This window comes from Sapajus apella, unplaced genomic scaffold (assembly GCF_009761245.1).
Source record: "Sapajus apella isolate SASKATOON/1434 unplaced genomic scaffold, GSC_monkey_1.0 scaffold19, whole genome shotgun sequence".
In the NCBI taxonomy this organism is placed as follows: domain Eukaryota; kingdom Metazoa; phylum Chordata; class Mammalia; order Primates; family Cebidae; genus Sapajus; species Sapajus apella.
This window is the reverse complement of record NW_022436959.1, coordinates 22,577,078-22,590,257: the sequence shown is the minus strand read 5'-3', so window position 1 is coordinate 22,590,257 and position 13,180 is coordinate 22,577,078. Positions and strand designations below refer to the sequence as shown.

Genomic DNA, 13,180 nt, shown 5'->3' with positions numbered 1-13,180 from the left:
GACCGGTTTAAAATGTATTATTAATTTATTGGACCTGATCAACTTTCTTATAATAAACCATGGCCATGGGTGTTTGGATTTAAAGGTAACAGATTATCAAGTGTTGAGGTGGATCAACTCCTCTCCACCGAAAGATATGTTGAAGTCCTAACTTTTCAATGTGAACTTCATTGGATATGAGGTCTTTCTAGATGTATTTAACTTAAGATGTAGTCATTCATGGTTTAGTTGGACCTTAATCCAATGACTGGTATCCTTAGAAGAAGAGGGAAATCTGGACAGAAAGACAAAGGCATGGAGAGGAGAAGTCCATCTGATAATACAGATAGAGATTTGAGTGACGCAGCTACAATACAAAGAATTCCAAGGATTGCTGACAACCACCAGAAGCTAGGAAGAAGCACAAAAGGACCCCTTCAGAAAGCCTTCAGAAGGAGGGTGACCTGCTGAAATTTGAAATTCTAGCCTCCAGAGCAATGAGTGAATACATTCTTGTTTAGACACCTATTTCACTGTTACAGTAGCCCTAGAAAACTAATATACCCAGTACTACAGAAATTGCACTAAAACCAAAGAAAGACTATGTATCTTAAGACTCTGCTGTGCTATGAATGTCACAGAGAAAGAGCTTTTGCTCTTTGATCCTGGGCAACTTCCTTAACACTGAGAAAACAGACTCTAAGAATCCTCTACAAAGAAAAACAGATCCGAGATAAAAATCTACTTGTGTTTACAGCAAGAAAGTGTTGAAATATTACTCTTGATTACAGTGTAAAGCTAAACAGGTGACTCTGAGGGCCATAGGGGCAGGACATACTGAGTCTCATGCCAACACTGACTACAGATGCACAGTCAGAGGCCTCAGCCTCCTCAGTGCTTCCATCCATGTGTTTCCAACAATTTGCAACTGATATGGCAAGTGGCGACTCAGCTCTCTGTATAGTTATTCGGGGGTTACTGATGTAAGAAAGGATGGCAAAAATAAAATTAATTTAAGGACAACTTGGGGCATTTAGAATAGTTTCCCAGACAGAAGGAAAGAATCGAAGACTCAGATAGAATCACGAAGTAGATGAGCTTACCACAGTGTATGTGAAGGGACAACTCTGTGTATTGGGGTTTGGGAGTTTCAGAGTATAGGTACCGACAATTGATCCCATGAAATTCTGGCCTTTGCATAGCCAAATAAAACTAGAATGGAATTTCCCAGTTTGATTACCACTGTGGTCCACATCTCTGAGTTTTGCCTAGGCAGTCGTAAGGCACTCTCCCAGAAACATAAGCACAGAGTAGGATCCATAAAAAGTTTAATAACCATATTATTATCTGATACATAGAGCCACACAATGCAAGAAAACTCTCCTAACCAAGAAGTCTATGTTTGATAATATGCAGGAATACCTTATGCTTGTATTAAGACTAGAATCTGGCAGCTAATAAATACATTTGCATAACCATCAACATTATGACATTGTTTGTAGCCAAGAGTTTTAAAACTGAGGGCATTATGTTAGGAGTACTGATCATTTTACAAGTCGTGAATCAAATTTGTATGACAAGTTTAGTTTATGCATCATATTGCTTGGAAGTATATTTGAGGAAAAAATATATATCGTGAAAGTCAATGTGAAAATACGTATCATTTTTAGGACCACCTATAAAGTGTAAAAGTGAACACTGTGAACTTAAAACTGCTCTAAATAATAAAGTCTATTTTCAAAAGCAAAACTCAACAAAATAAAGTTACATAATAGAATTCAAATGCTACAATTTTTTTTTCTTTAAGATACCAGTAATATTTTGTTTCCTGATCAGGTGCTTACAGAATATTCATTTGGGTGAAATTCATTGAGCTCTGCCCTTTGGATATAAGTGCATTTCTGTATGCACATTTTCCTTCAGTAATAAGCTTTTTACAGTTTGAAAGAATGAATAAGACCTACTAGTTGATAGCACAACAGGGTGACTATAGTCAGTAATAATTTAAAAGCACATTTTTAAACAACTTTAAGAGGGTAATTGGATTGTTTGTAACTCAAAGGATAAATGCTTGAAAAGATACCCTGTTCTCCATGATGTGCTTATTTCACATTGCACGCCTGTATCGAAATATATCATGTGCCTCCTAAATATACATACCTACTATGTGTCACAGAAGTTAAAAATTAAGTGAATATCATCAACAATAAAAATGTGCTTAAACTTGTCACCATATTTCATGGACAGGAATATAAGAAAAAGGCACAGCTGAGTCCTTCTCAGTGTTAATAAGATGCTGAAGGCTGATAATTGTTTTAAAGATAACCTATATCCCAAATCAGCAAAACCCTAAACACAGAGATCCTCATCAAGAAGAGAAATAAGCTAGAGCACTGAAGATGCTGCCTCTTGAGTAAAACAACCAATAGTGCACCAGAGAAAAGGAATTGTTTACTATTTAAAAATTTTCAAAACATTTTTGTTCAATTATCTTTGCATTTTTTTCAATCTAAGGCATAAAAATCCTTAGCTCATTTTAAAATATACATCCAGAAATTCCCATTCATGTTAAGAGATTCAGTGCCATATGTAGGAAAGTCATATAATAGGAACCAGCTTTTCCTGGAAATGAATTAAACACTTGGAAATAATTTCAGAGTTTATGACAACTTCCAGTAGCACCTAATTTAGAGCCAGATCTATGTTTATTAGAAAAAGCTGTCTCAAGATAGAAAGAAAAAGAAAGTGTGTGAATGTGTGTATGCATGTGTGCCTGCATATACTTCTTGGTGAAGTTGAGTAAAGAGTGGGTGTGCTGGTCAGAGAAGAAAATGGAATCTAAGAAGTCAAAAGGAGGAAAAATAGAAAGTAAATGTTCATGGGAATTTAGAGGAAAATAGGAAATCAACTATTCCTCTAAAGAAAAACCCAAAGGCCTGACTTGGAAGAACATATTCATTGGTTTAATCCATTCCACTGGCCCCTAATATTTTCTAGTTTTGGGGTACTTCATAAGACTGGCATTTGCTGAAGCAGAAATGTTTTCACAGCACTGGAAACCTTTAAACATTACTGTTAGGAATTCGGTATATTAGTAAATAATATTATCTCTATATTATACAAAATTAGTAATTCTTTTCAATGAAATAAGTGTTCTTTTTTCAGCACTAAACAAATGTATCAACCTCCTATCCTGGTGAGTCCTGCCTGACCAGTGACAGCTTACCTTGACCAGAAGTGATTTACAACATGTTCTACATGGAGTATCAAGAAAACACACTTTGAGAAGAAATGAACAGGTATAGCAGTGGGATATTAAGGGTGTTATTAATCAAGACAGAAGAGAGAGCCAAGGTGAATATTTTGCCTGTCCCAGAGGACTGAAATATAAAACACACAGACTGGTTGCCTAAATATCAGAAGGCAGTCTTCCATTGACCTTCCCTAAGCTTTTCATCATTTTAATTTTGAAGTGAGTAGATTTATAAAAGAATATAAAATTTCATTCTAAGAACCTAACTTTATATTTACAAGATGGCCAACTAGTAAATCAAGAATTCACAAGTATGAACTGAAATATGGTATGAAAATGGATTTTTATCTTTAAGTATTTGTTTAAGCTTACTTGCATATCTGATGGATTTTTGAGCATTGCAGGACAATATTACGAAACAAACCTTAAATAAAAACTGTGTTTGAAATTTAATATCCTACTGTAAGGAGAATAGTATATGAGTGATTAAAGTGATCTTACTGAAGACTTCTCTACACTCAGTACTTTGTCAAGAACTTCAGGTGGTCAGGAAACAATGTGTGACATGGAAAATCAACAGGAATGGACTACAATTAACAGTACAAACAACCTTAGCCTGTTGTGTGAAACCACTGGAGAGCATTTCACTTTCTCTTTGGATGTGGAATAAACATGCAGAAACTGTTCAGAATCAAGATATATTAGTGTCAAGAAAAATTTCAAGGAAGACAGGTAACCTAGCTTGTTTCCTAAGGTATGGTTAGAATTTAAGATAAGTGCATTCAAGGGAAGGGGGTGAACAAAATAATGGGTGTGAAGAAAACATGGCCTCCCCAAGGGACTGTCAACAGAAATACACAGCTATGGCAGAGGGTGTATAGAGAAGAGGAATATTACACATGGTTATGTTTAGGTTTGGTTCTGATTTCTAAAGAACTAAAAACCAAGTTGAGGCAAGGGGTGTTGAGGGCTGCATTTATTATCACAGAACTATTATAGATTGCTAAAGAAGGCATATGATAACAAATTAGTATTTTCAGAAGATCTTTCTGGAGGTGGTATGCAGCCTGCATTATAGGAAAAGTACCTTCTGTTAAGGAAATGAGCCAAGAGATTTTGACTCTAATCTAGTCAAGAGGTGCTAAGAGCTTGCACTAGGGCTGCGAATGTGGAGACAAAACCTCAAATCTGAGAGAGATATTTTAAGTAGGAAATGTCAAGACTCAGTGACAGGTTGTGTACATGAGATAAAGGTAAAAGACAAGAGTAAAAAAAAAATTGACTTATAACTTTTTTTTCCAGTGAGTGGAAAAATGACAATGCTATGTCTGATAGAATGAGAGAACTGTAGTAATAGTCTTCAGGAATGAAAATCCATCAGTGTAGCTTAGGATTTAGTGAGATTCAGGACCACAGGATTCTGAATGTTTTTAGTGTATGCAGGTGCTGTTCCCACTTAGACTGGGCAACTATCCATCCTTCTAGAGGGGAGAGACAAATGACATGAGCCTTCTTCATGGAGTGCCCTCTAGAAACCAGGGGTTGGTTCTGTGCACCCAAACAGTATTTCATACACCCACAAATAGAATTGTTACTTACTGAGCACTTACTATGTATGAGGTCTTGTCCTAAACATATCTGCAGAGATTTATTTGCCCCATTAATCTTCATAACAATCTAATAAACTAGGCATCATTAACTTGATTTGATACATTAGGAAATTTGCCCAAACTGCTTATATAAAATGGTCCAATATGACACCACTAGTAAGAGAGGAGATGAACTTAAGAATCTGGTTGGTCTGACTTACAACAGTCAAGTCATTTCGAAAAGTCATCTATAAAAGTAAGTAACAGCTTTTGGGCAAAACCCTGAAACAAAGCCAACCTCTCTGTTTCTCTCTACAATATATTACTCATGATACCCATTCAGATAGGCCTTTCTGAAGCCTAGAATTGGAGCCCCATAACCCAATACTTTTATAACTGCTCCTAGCTCTTTGTTATGTTCATAGCACCTTCCGGAAAGTGTAAACGCAAAAGAAAGTAAATTCAGTTGTTTAAAGGCAAGCAGTAGTAGTGGATAGTCCTCAGTCAAGAGCAGATCCATTTTATGCTGAAATGTTCCTGCAATGGCTCAATAGGAAACTGCAAATACTACTAAGTACAAAAATGTTCTAAAGTAAATAGATCCTGTTTATCCAAGGCACAAAATCAATAATTAAGTAAATGTGTCCCTAAAATTGATTAAAATTAAAAATCCAGAATTGTATAGAGGCTGAAGTGACTTTTGAGATATAGTCTCTTGGATATACGATAACTTTAAAAAAATTGTACAAGTCTTGTTTTATGCACTTAATATCCATAAGATGCCTGGAGCTCATGGTTTATATAAAATAAGGCTGAGGTCGGCTAGAAGTCTCGGGACTTGAGAGAGCTTAGTAAATGGGCAGCATTTATCTTTTTCTTTCTTGCTTGCTTTGCCTTATCCCCATCAGAGATCCCTGGTTAGCCTGTTTCCTGAGTAGAACTTTGATACTGATTAATTGATTGATTTACTAATAATTTTGAGCAGGGATTTAAGACATTCACTGTTTACGTAGTGCTACGCCATAAGGACAAACAAAAACATTCAGTTATCCAATGACATTAAAGAATAAAATGTTAAGGGTATATTGTATTATCTGATTTGGGACATACATTTTTAGATTTTAAAAAAGTACAGTTTATTTAAAAGCGATATCCTTTTTCCTCTAAAAGAAGGTGACTCTTTCTTTTCTTGTAAGGCTAGGGTCAGGAACAAGACCAAAGCAAATGCATAACCTGTGAGCAGTAGGGCTAGGTGTAGTTTCTGGAGCACCACACAAGAAGAACCATGAAAACAAAAAGGAAGAAAATGAGGAAAAACAAAATGGACTAGAAAACAAGGAAAGGAAGAATTTTAAGATGCTTTGAGTACAAATAAGAGACCAATGGCAATAGTACCTTTGAGGACAGTGATTCCCGTGACTGGAAATTGTAGAAGACAGACTTCACAGAGATTAAATCGAGAAAGAATGAGAGGAATCAAATACAGAAAACTCTAACAGCTTTGAAATTTTCCATTAGAAAAGTTAGTGATGTATGTTTTTGGAGTGTTCAAACTGAGTACACACTTAAAAACATTGATTATTTAAGAAATAAAAAAGAAAATATGAATAGTAAACCCAAGACAATATTTTCAAAATTTATGAAGAATAAGAATACAATTGGAGATACAAAGAAGAAGTAAATTCTAATGTTCTCTAATCTCAGTTCATGTTAAAGTTAAGATTTAACCAGCAAAATACTCACCATATGAAAAAAATAAGTGGAAGCCCCCTACAAGGTCAGAAACAAAAACTACATATTTTTGTAAATGCTTAGCAAAAAACAAACCTGTTTTTAAAAAGGTGCGTGAATGGTTTAAAAAATGAAGCAGTTGCGATCTTCTTAAAGCTGGGAATTCAATATGTTTGAATAATTCATGTGTGTAATTTGAATCATCGTTAGACATTTTATTATAATAACCAAACACTTTTAAAAAACTATCTTTCATAATTGAGAAAATTTCAAATGTAAATATAATTTAACTAATAGTTGAAAATGATTGCAGAAAACGTGTTCATTTAAAAGAAAGTACTTAATTGTATTTTTGAAATGTAAGTCAGTTGTTTTTCTCATTATTCTTTATACGTGTGTGTGTGTGTGTGTGTGTGTGTGTGTGTGTGTGTGTGAGAGAGAGAGAGAGAGAGAGAGAGAGAGACAGAGAGAGAGAGAGAGAGAATACTTAAGAGAATTGTTTAATCCCTGGATTGAGGGCAGTGCACTGGGGGACACACTGGTGACATTTATTTGTTTAACTGATTCAGTGCCTCCTACTGTTTTATTCTGGCAAAAGCAAAAATTTTAGTCCTGTAACATGAATACTCACTCTATGCTGGAAACAAAACTCCAGTCACATATATATTTTTGTACTACATTATCAAAAATAGCTATTCTTGAAAATGTGTGATTCTAATTAACCTCCCCAAACTACACATATAACTGTAGAAGTACCATCTAACATCTGCATTCATTCCAAAAATTTTTTCAAACTAGATTTGACAATCATTCAAACCAGGTAGAATTCTAAAGTTTCCCAGAAAAGACCAATTTATCTCTTGTTTCTTAAGTGTGAACACCATCAATGACTAGCATTTACATCAGTATCTCTTATATCCTAATTTATGATTTAACTGAAACAGCAAGGTAACACTATGTTGGGAAGAAGGGTAAAATGAATTTTTAGAAGCATCGAGACCTAAAATATGGCCTCCTTGCACTTCTATCTAGTCATGTGGTTAAGGACAATTTGCTTAATTTTTTCTTTGGTCTTTGAGTCTTCACTATATAATTACATCATTGAAGCTCATTGTTTGTCTAATCCTTTTAAGCCCATAGATTTTGTGACTAAAATAAATGTACAAGAAGCAAACCAGAAAACCCTTATCAAAAAGGATTGTGGAATACAGGAAGAACCGAGTTCTACCCAATCAATACCCTACTCTCATTTGCTTACTCCTCGCCATGGCCTCTGATTACCTTCCTGGGAACCTCTAGCTCTCCATGGAACACAGTTTGAAAACCACAGCATGGTATGATGTCTTAGATTGTCACCAGCTCTAAAATTCCAGATTCTATGGAGACAAATCTGACCCTGAGCCTATCTCATTGCAAATAAGCTGAAATAAGAAGTTTCCATGGTTTTATGCTTATACAGAGGTTCAGGAAGCCCTTCTAGGGTAGGACTTTCAGAGAGCATGAGATACACAGTCTTCAATGTGGGTAAGTGCTGGGATTTGTTTTCCAATTGCTACTCACTGTGATCTGACACCAAACACAGTGCAGTCCCGTCAGGCCCTGGTAACATTTAACGGTTTTGTGGCACTTATCACACTTGGTTGGGCAGTTACCTTCAACCCAGTAATGGTGCATGACCTAGAACAGAATGACATCATTGTGGTAAGAGGACACATCATATAGGCGCCAACTTCAGAAAGCAAGCATGGACACAAACTTACATCAGTGTTCTTTTTGGACTTCACATAGGTCTTGATGCAAGAGGGAGGTGCTCTAGCCACACAGCGTTCATGGACTGTGTACTTGCAGACTGAAAGGAAGCAGGTACACAAATTCAGAGCTAATCCTGGTCCTGGTTGTAATTTCATAGAGAAAGAATGACATTAACAGAACCTCATTTCATATCCACTGCTCCCTAATCAATCCAATCAGCCACATCACGGAGAAGTCCAAGTCGACTGTTTTGACCATGGAATATAAAAGGCCAATTAGTACAGGAAATATTATGCATGTGAAAAACCAAGGCTCCCCTATCATGGCATAGCAGGAAATGCTTAATTAAATCAGTCCTCACTCAAATTTTTCACAATAATTCCCAGAAGACAAAAATATTAAAGACAAATTGATGACTGCCAAATGGCTTGGTGTCATTTGCTAGAAGGAAGAGATCTATATTTTACAAGTATAGGCATGAGAGCAGCTGGCGGGCATGGGAAAAAGCCCATGAGTTTATGCTATTTTGCCTCTTATCTAAACCTTAAATGGCTGATTAGTCTATTTCCAGAGAATAGATTTCATCATACAAGCCAGGGCTTCAGTTAAAGTTCATTCTTCACTTGCCATCATGGCATTGTTTGTCCAAAAGCAACAGCCTTTGCTGGGCAGCATATGCAAAAATTTATGTTACTATGCAAATACATATATACATACACACAGCAAATATATTTATCTGTGTATGTAAACAGTTTACGTCAGAAAACCAAGACATACGTTTTTGGCACCTTCAAATTCTTTATGGTTTGAGTCTGAATATGATTTAGGGTCAAATACATGTGTTCTTTTAATGAAATGCAAATTGAGTTCTAAATGCCTAATACAATACTTAAAAATAACCATGTAGCCAGCCTCCTCAATAAAAACAAAAACAAAAAACTAACCACTTCCTGAAATTAGAATGAAACATACTAAATCCACAGAATATTTATACAGTAAAACTCTTCCAAAATATTCACATCTGTGATTATCTTTTGCAACACTGAGGGAAAAAACATGCTTTCTCTTTTCCTCCATATTAAAAATAATATTGAGTATTGCATTCACCACACTAACCAGTAAAAACTTCTCAGTGAAATTCTCACTCTTTATATATCATTCATCTTACTGAAGACATATCATTTTGTTTTATGTGTTCTTACTAACAGACTCCATCACAAAAATTCCTTTTCTTAAAAATAATAGAACACTAAAAACAAAGTACTTCTTTTGTATATGAAGAATGTTCTAGTGTCACTAACATGTAATTAACCTTTCAAACATAGCTGTCAGAAACCATAATGTTACACATGGCAAATTTCATGTAACTTTATTAAAATCCTTAAATAGTTCAGATACCATATCCATATGTTGCACTAAAACATGGTATTAAATGTCAAATAATACATCTGAGAGAAAGGAAATTCTCAAACATATTACCAAAGAAACTTCTAGCTAAAAACAAACAAACAAACAAAAAACCTATAAACCATTGATAGTATGGAAGCCACATAAGAAATAAGATTCAATTAAATGCACAACTATGGGATGTGTTTAATGAACTTGACAATTTCAGTAATTCTTTATAAGAAGAAAAGATTGTGGAGAGAGAAATTGATGGTTTAATGGAGAACTTAAATGAAGAGGATATAATATCAATATCTACTCATATTTATCAGGACTATCATGGATTGTAAAATTTTCTCAGGTAGACATGCTACAGATTTAAAAATGTTTAGGTGATTTTATGAACTAAATGTTATATACACTTTAAGAACGTTCTCATTGGCAGTACTGAGTTAACAGAATAAAATGAAAATTGAAAAGATGAGTGAAATGAAATTTTAAAAATGTCCACAACTCATTAATCATCAATGCTTTACATTCCAATATCTATTAACCATATATGAAGATTTTCCTTATGGTAGCATTAAAAATAATAGGCTTGGGGTATAAAATTAGTTTGTATTTCTTGCGATTTCTTAATTTGAATGCAAATCTATTTTTAATCAATTAATGTAACTTAAAAAAAAAATACCCAAAGGAATCAACTCATTATAAGACATCCATGTGAATAAAGTGACTAACTTGTGTAGGGGTGGGGGGAGGCCAAATATGAATAAGATATAAGCATGAAAAACTAGTGAAAATCTTCAAAATAATCCCTGAAGAAATTGGAATCATGAATAAATTAAACTACAGTGGAAAGAAAATCACTGAAGACTTGGAAAATGTCCTTCATTCTTTTCCAAGGGTAGGCTTTTCCAAAACTGAAGAAATAAGTTAGAGTAACCTAAACATTCAAAAATACACCACAGAAAAATATAAATCACATGTGCAGAGATGGTCCAGGTCGGTTTTTAGGTCTCCATCTACAAAATCAGACTATTCCATGAAATCAACTTTTGCTCACTCAAGGAGATGATGTCCAGGCAGAGCAAATGTACTCACAGGAACAGCAGAGGCCCTGCTTCCCCACGCCAATCAGCATATTCAGACAAAGGTTGCAGTAGGCAGGTTTGTTAAAGTGTTTCAGTCGCCACACGTGCTGTCCGTCATCCTTCACGTTCTGCATGAGGCAGTAAGAGAAACAGATTTCACTTAATGAAATAAACAGTGAAAGATGTAAGTGCCAATAAAACTCAGAGCTGGACTGAAGCATGTGAAGACAATCTGTTATTTCATCCCTGACTTTCTCCAAGATCACTGCAGAGCCTTTAGAAAAACACATGTGCTCTAGTGAAATGAGATAGAGCTAACAAATCGCCGATGCTATAGCAACCCACAAATTCTTCTGTAACATCAACAGCTCTACAGCATACCCCAAACCATCACCACAACCTGCCACATGGATCAGGGACGTGACTGCCTCTCCTTTAAATACTTTATCCTTATCACAATTCCATAAACAAATAAATGAATAAAGAGAAAGAGAAAATACCCTTCAGTGGAAGAGCCTGATAAATAAGAACTCGCAAAGATGTCATTAACCCTGGATTACTAGTAGTAATATAGAAAATTCTTGATGGTGATCAGGTCATGTAAGGTGGCAGAGGAATGGGATGGGATGGAAAACTAATACTAAAAGGTAAGTTATTGGTGATATTCCAGGGTTTCATTTGACAATTCCATATTTCAATTTATATTAATATGTTGTTTGAGTATGCTGCAAATAGTGTATTTTAAAAGGTAAATTTTTTGAAGGATTTATGTATGTTACCATTTTGTTTACTCTGTTATAAAATATAAGTAGTTTAAATCTCACAGAAAGATAGTAAAAACATTAAAACTGTATTAATATTTTTACTTATAACAATCACTAAAGTTATTTGCCACAATACAACCTTGAGTTTAAATTAATTCCCACTTTACTAAAATACTTTCACATTTTTTCTCTTCTGAGTAAAACTCTCTATATCATAATAGCTACTCCTGTACATGTTTAATCACAGCTGCATTGTTCAAGATTAAAACAAAATGAAATAATATGATGCTTAGGAATCTCTTAAACTCCTTACAAGAAGGTCAAGATATTAAATTAAATTATTCTATATCATTACTTTTGCTTTTACTTTTTTCTCCATTAACATTTACTTTTGTACTCTAATCACCAAATCATATCAAACAGATTAACATTTATTGGTATGCTATTGAAAACATTATTTATCATAATTTTTCAGGTTAGCCAAATTGTCATATTTCTTAGAATACATTCACCTAATAATTTTTTGAGCATCTACTAAGTGCTTAGGCACTAACATTAGTCCCGTAGTAGCGAGACAGTGAGACAATATGAATATATTCAGAACCTCTTGTTTCTCTTGATAATAAAATATTAATAATAATGCTCTTAACAACTTTTCCTATTCCCAAGAAAGGGATAAACCACTAGATTTGTAATACTAGAGAAAATCTATAGGAACTAATTCTTACATTGGAACCAGAAATGTCAAATTTGCATCATAACATAAAACACTAATGAAATGCTTCCTGGGCGATAATTCTCAGTGGGTCTCCTGAATTTCCTCATGTTTTGCAAGCAGAAGCACTGTCCTTTCTTATTCTTTCTTTTTAAGACTATCTTTTCAAAGATGTTTGAGTTAAATAACCTAGCCTTGGACAACAGAGACGTGTCTCCCTCCAGAAGAGGGTGGCGGTTTACTTACCATACTTGCAGTATAATAAAAATAATCACTCCCTTATAGGCAAAGGTTAAACGGGTTTGTTTACTACACATTATGACTCCTTTAGTTTTCCTAAGCCAAGGTTTCCAAAACCTGTTGCTATGCACAAACATTACTTGGGTTCCACTCTGTCATTCCCATGAGACTTTGGAGGCAAGGTGAACTCACACGTGAAGCTCCTGTTGCTTGCTTTGCTGTGAATAACAAAGTCCAGTGTCTCTGACTTGGGAGTCTCATGTCCTCTGGGAGTGTCCAGAAAACTATAGCAAGCTAACACATTAACTTCTAATAGGGTACATTTTGGACCCTTTACAATTCTTGACAATGCTCAGATTTACCTTTCTGACAAGGGACTAACAAACGCAACAAACACATCTATGCAGATGTCATACAGAAAACTTCAGAAAACACAGGCGTTTCCATTTTCTTTTAAAACCCAAGAAATAGGCTTTGTATTAATTTCTGAATATCATTTTCTGGTTTGGGTGAGTCATAGATTTCTAGTAGCTTTACCAAGTGAATAGAATATTTTATATATTTAACTTTGCTATATTTTCAAAACTGTCTATATTTTAAAATATTCCCGCAAATAATATTTAAACATCCTTATGTGGAAAGGTTAAATATGGGGTTGTTAATTTTTTAAAAACTAA

At 34.7% G+C, this 13,180-nt stretch overlaps 1 protein-coding gene across 13 annotated transcripts in view; it reads right to left on the bottom strand.

Moving 5' to 3' along the window:
* The window catches only part of DGKB (diacylglycerol kinase beta), a 723,408-nt gene that overhangs the window by 492,927 nt on the left and 217,301 nt on the right, over positions 1-13,180 (bottom strand). For all 13 annotated transcript variants that reach the window (XM_032286738.1, XM_032286728.1, XM_032286731.1 and 10 more), the window contains 3 exons: positions 10,795-10,912; positions 8,313-8,401; positions 8,113-8,229 (listed from right to left, as the gene is read on the bottom strand). In XM_032286738.1, the coding sequence (XP_032142629.1) occupies positions 8,113-8,229; positions 8,313-8,401; positions 10,795-10,912 (324 nt within the window). The remainder of the gene's footprint in view (positions 1-8,112; positions 8,230-8,312; positions 8,402-10,794; positions 10,913-13,180) is intronic.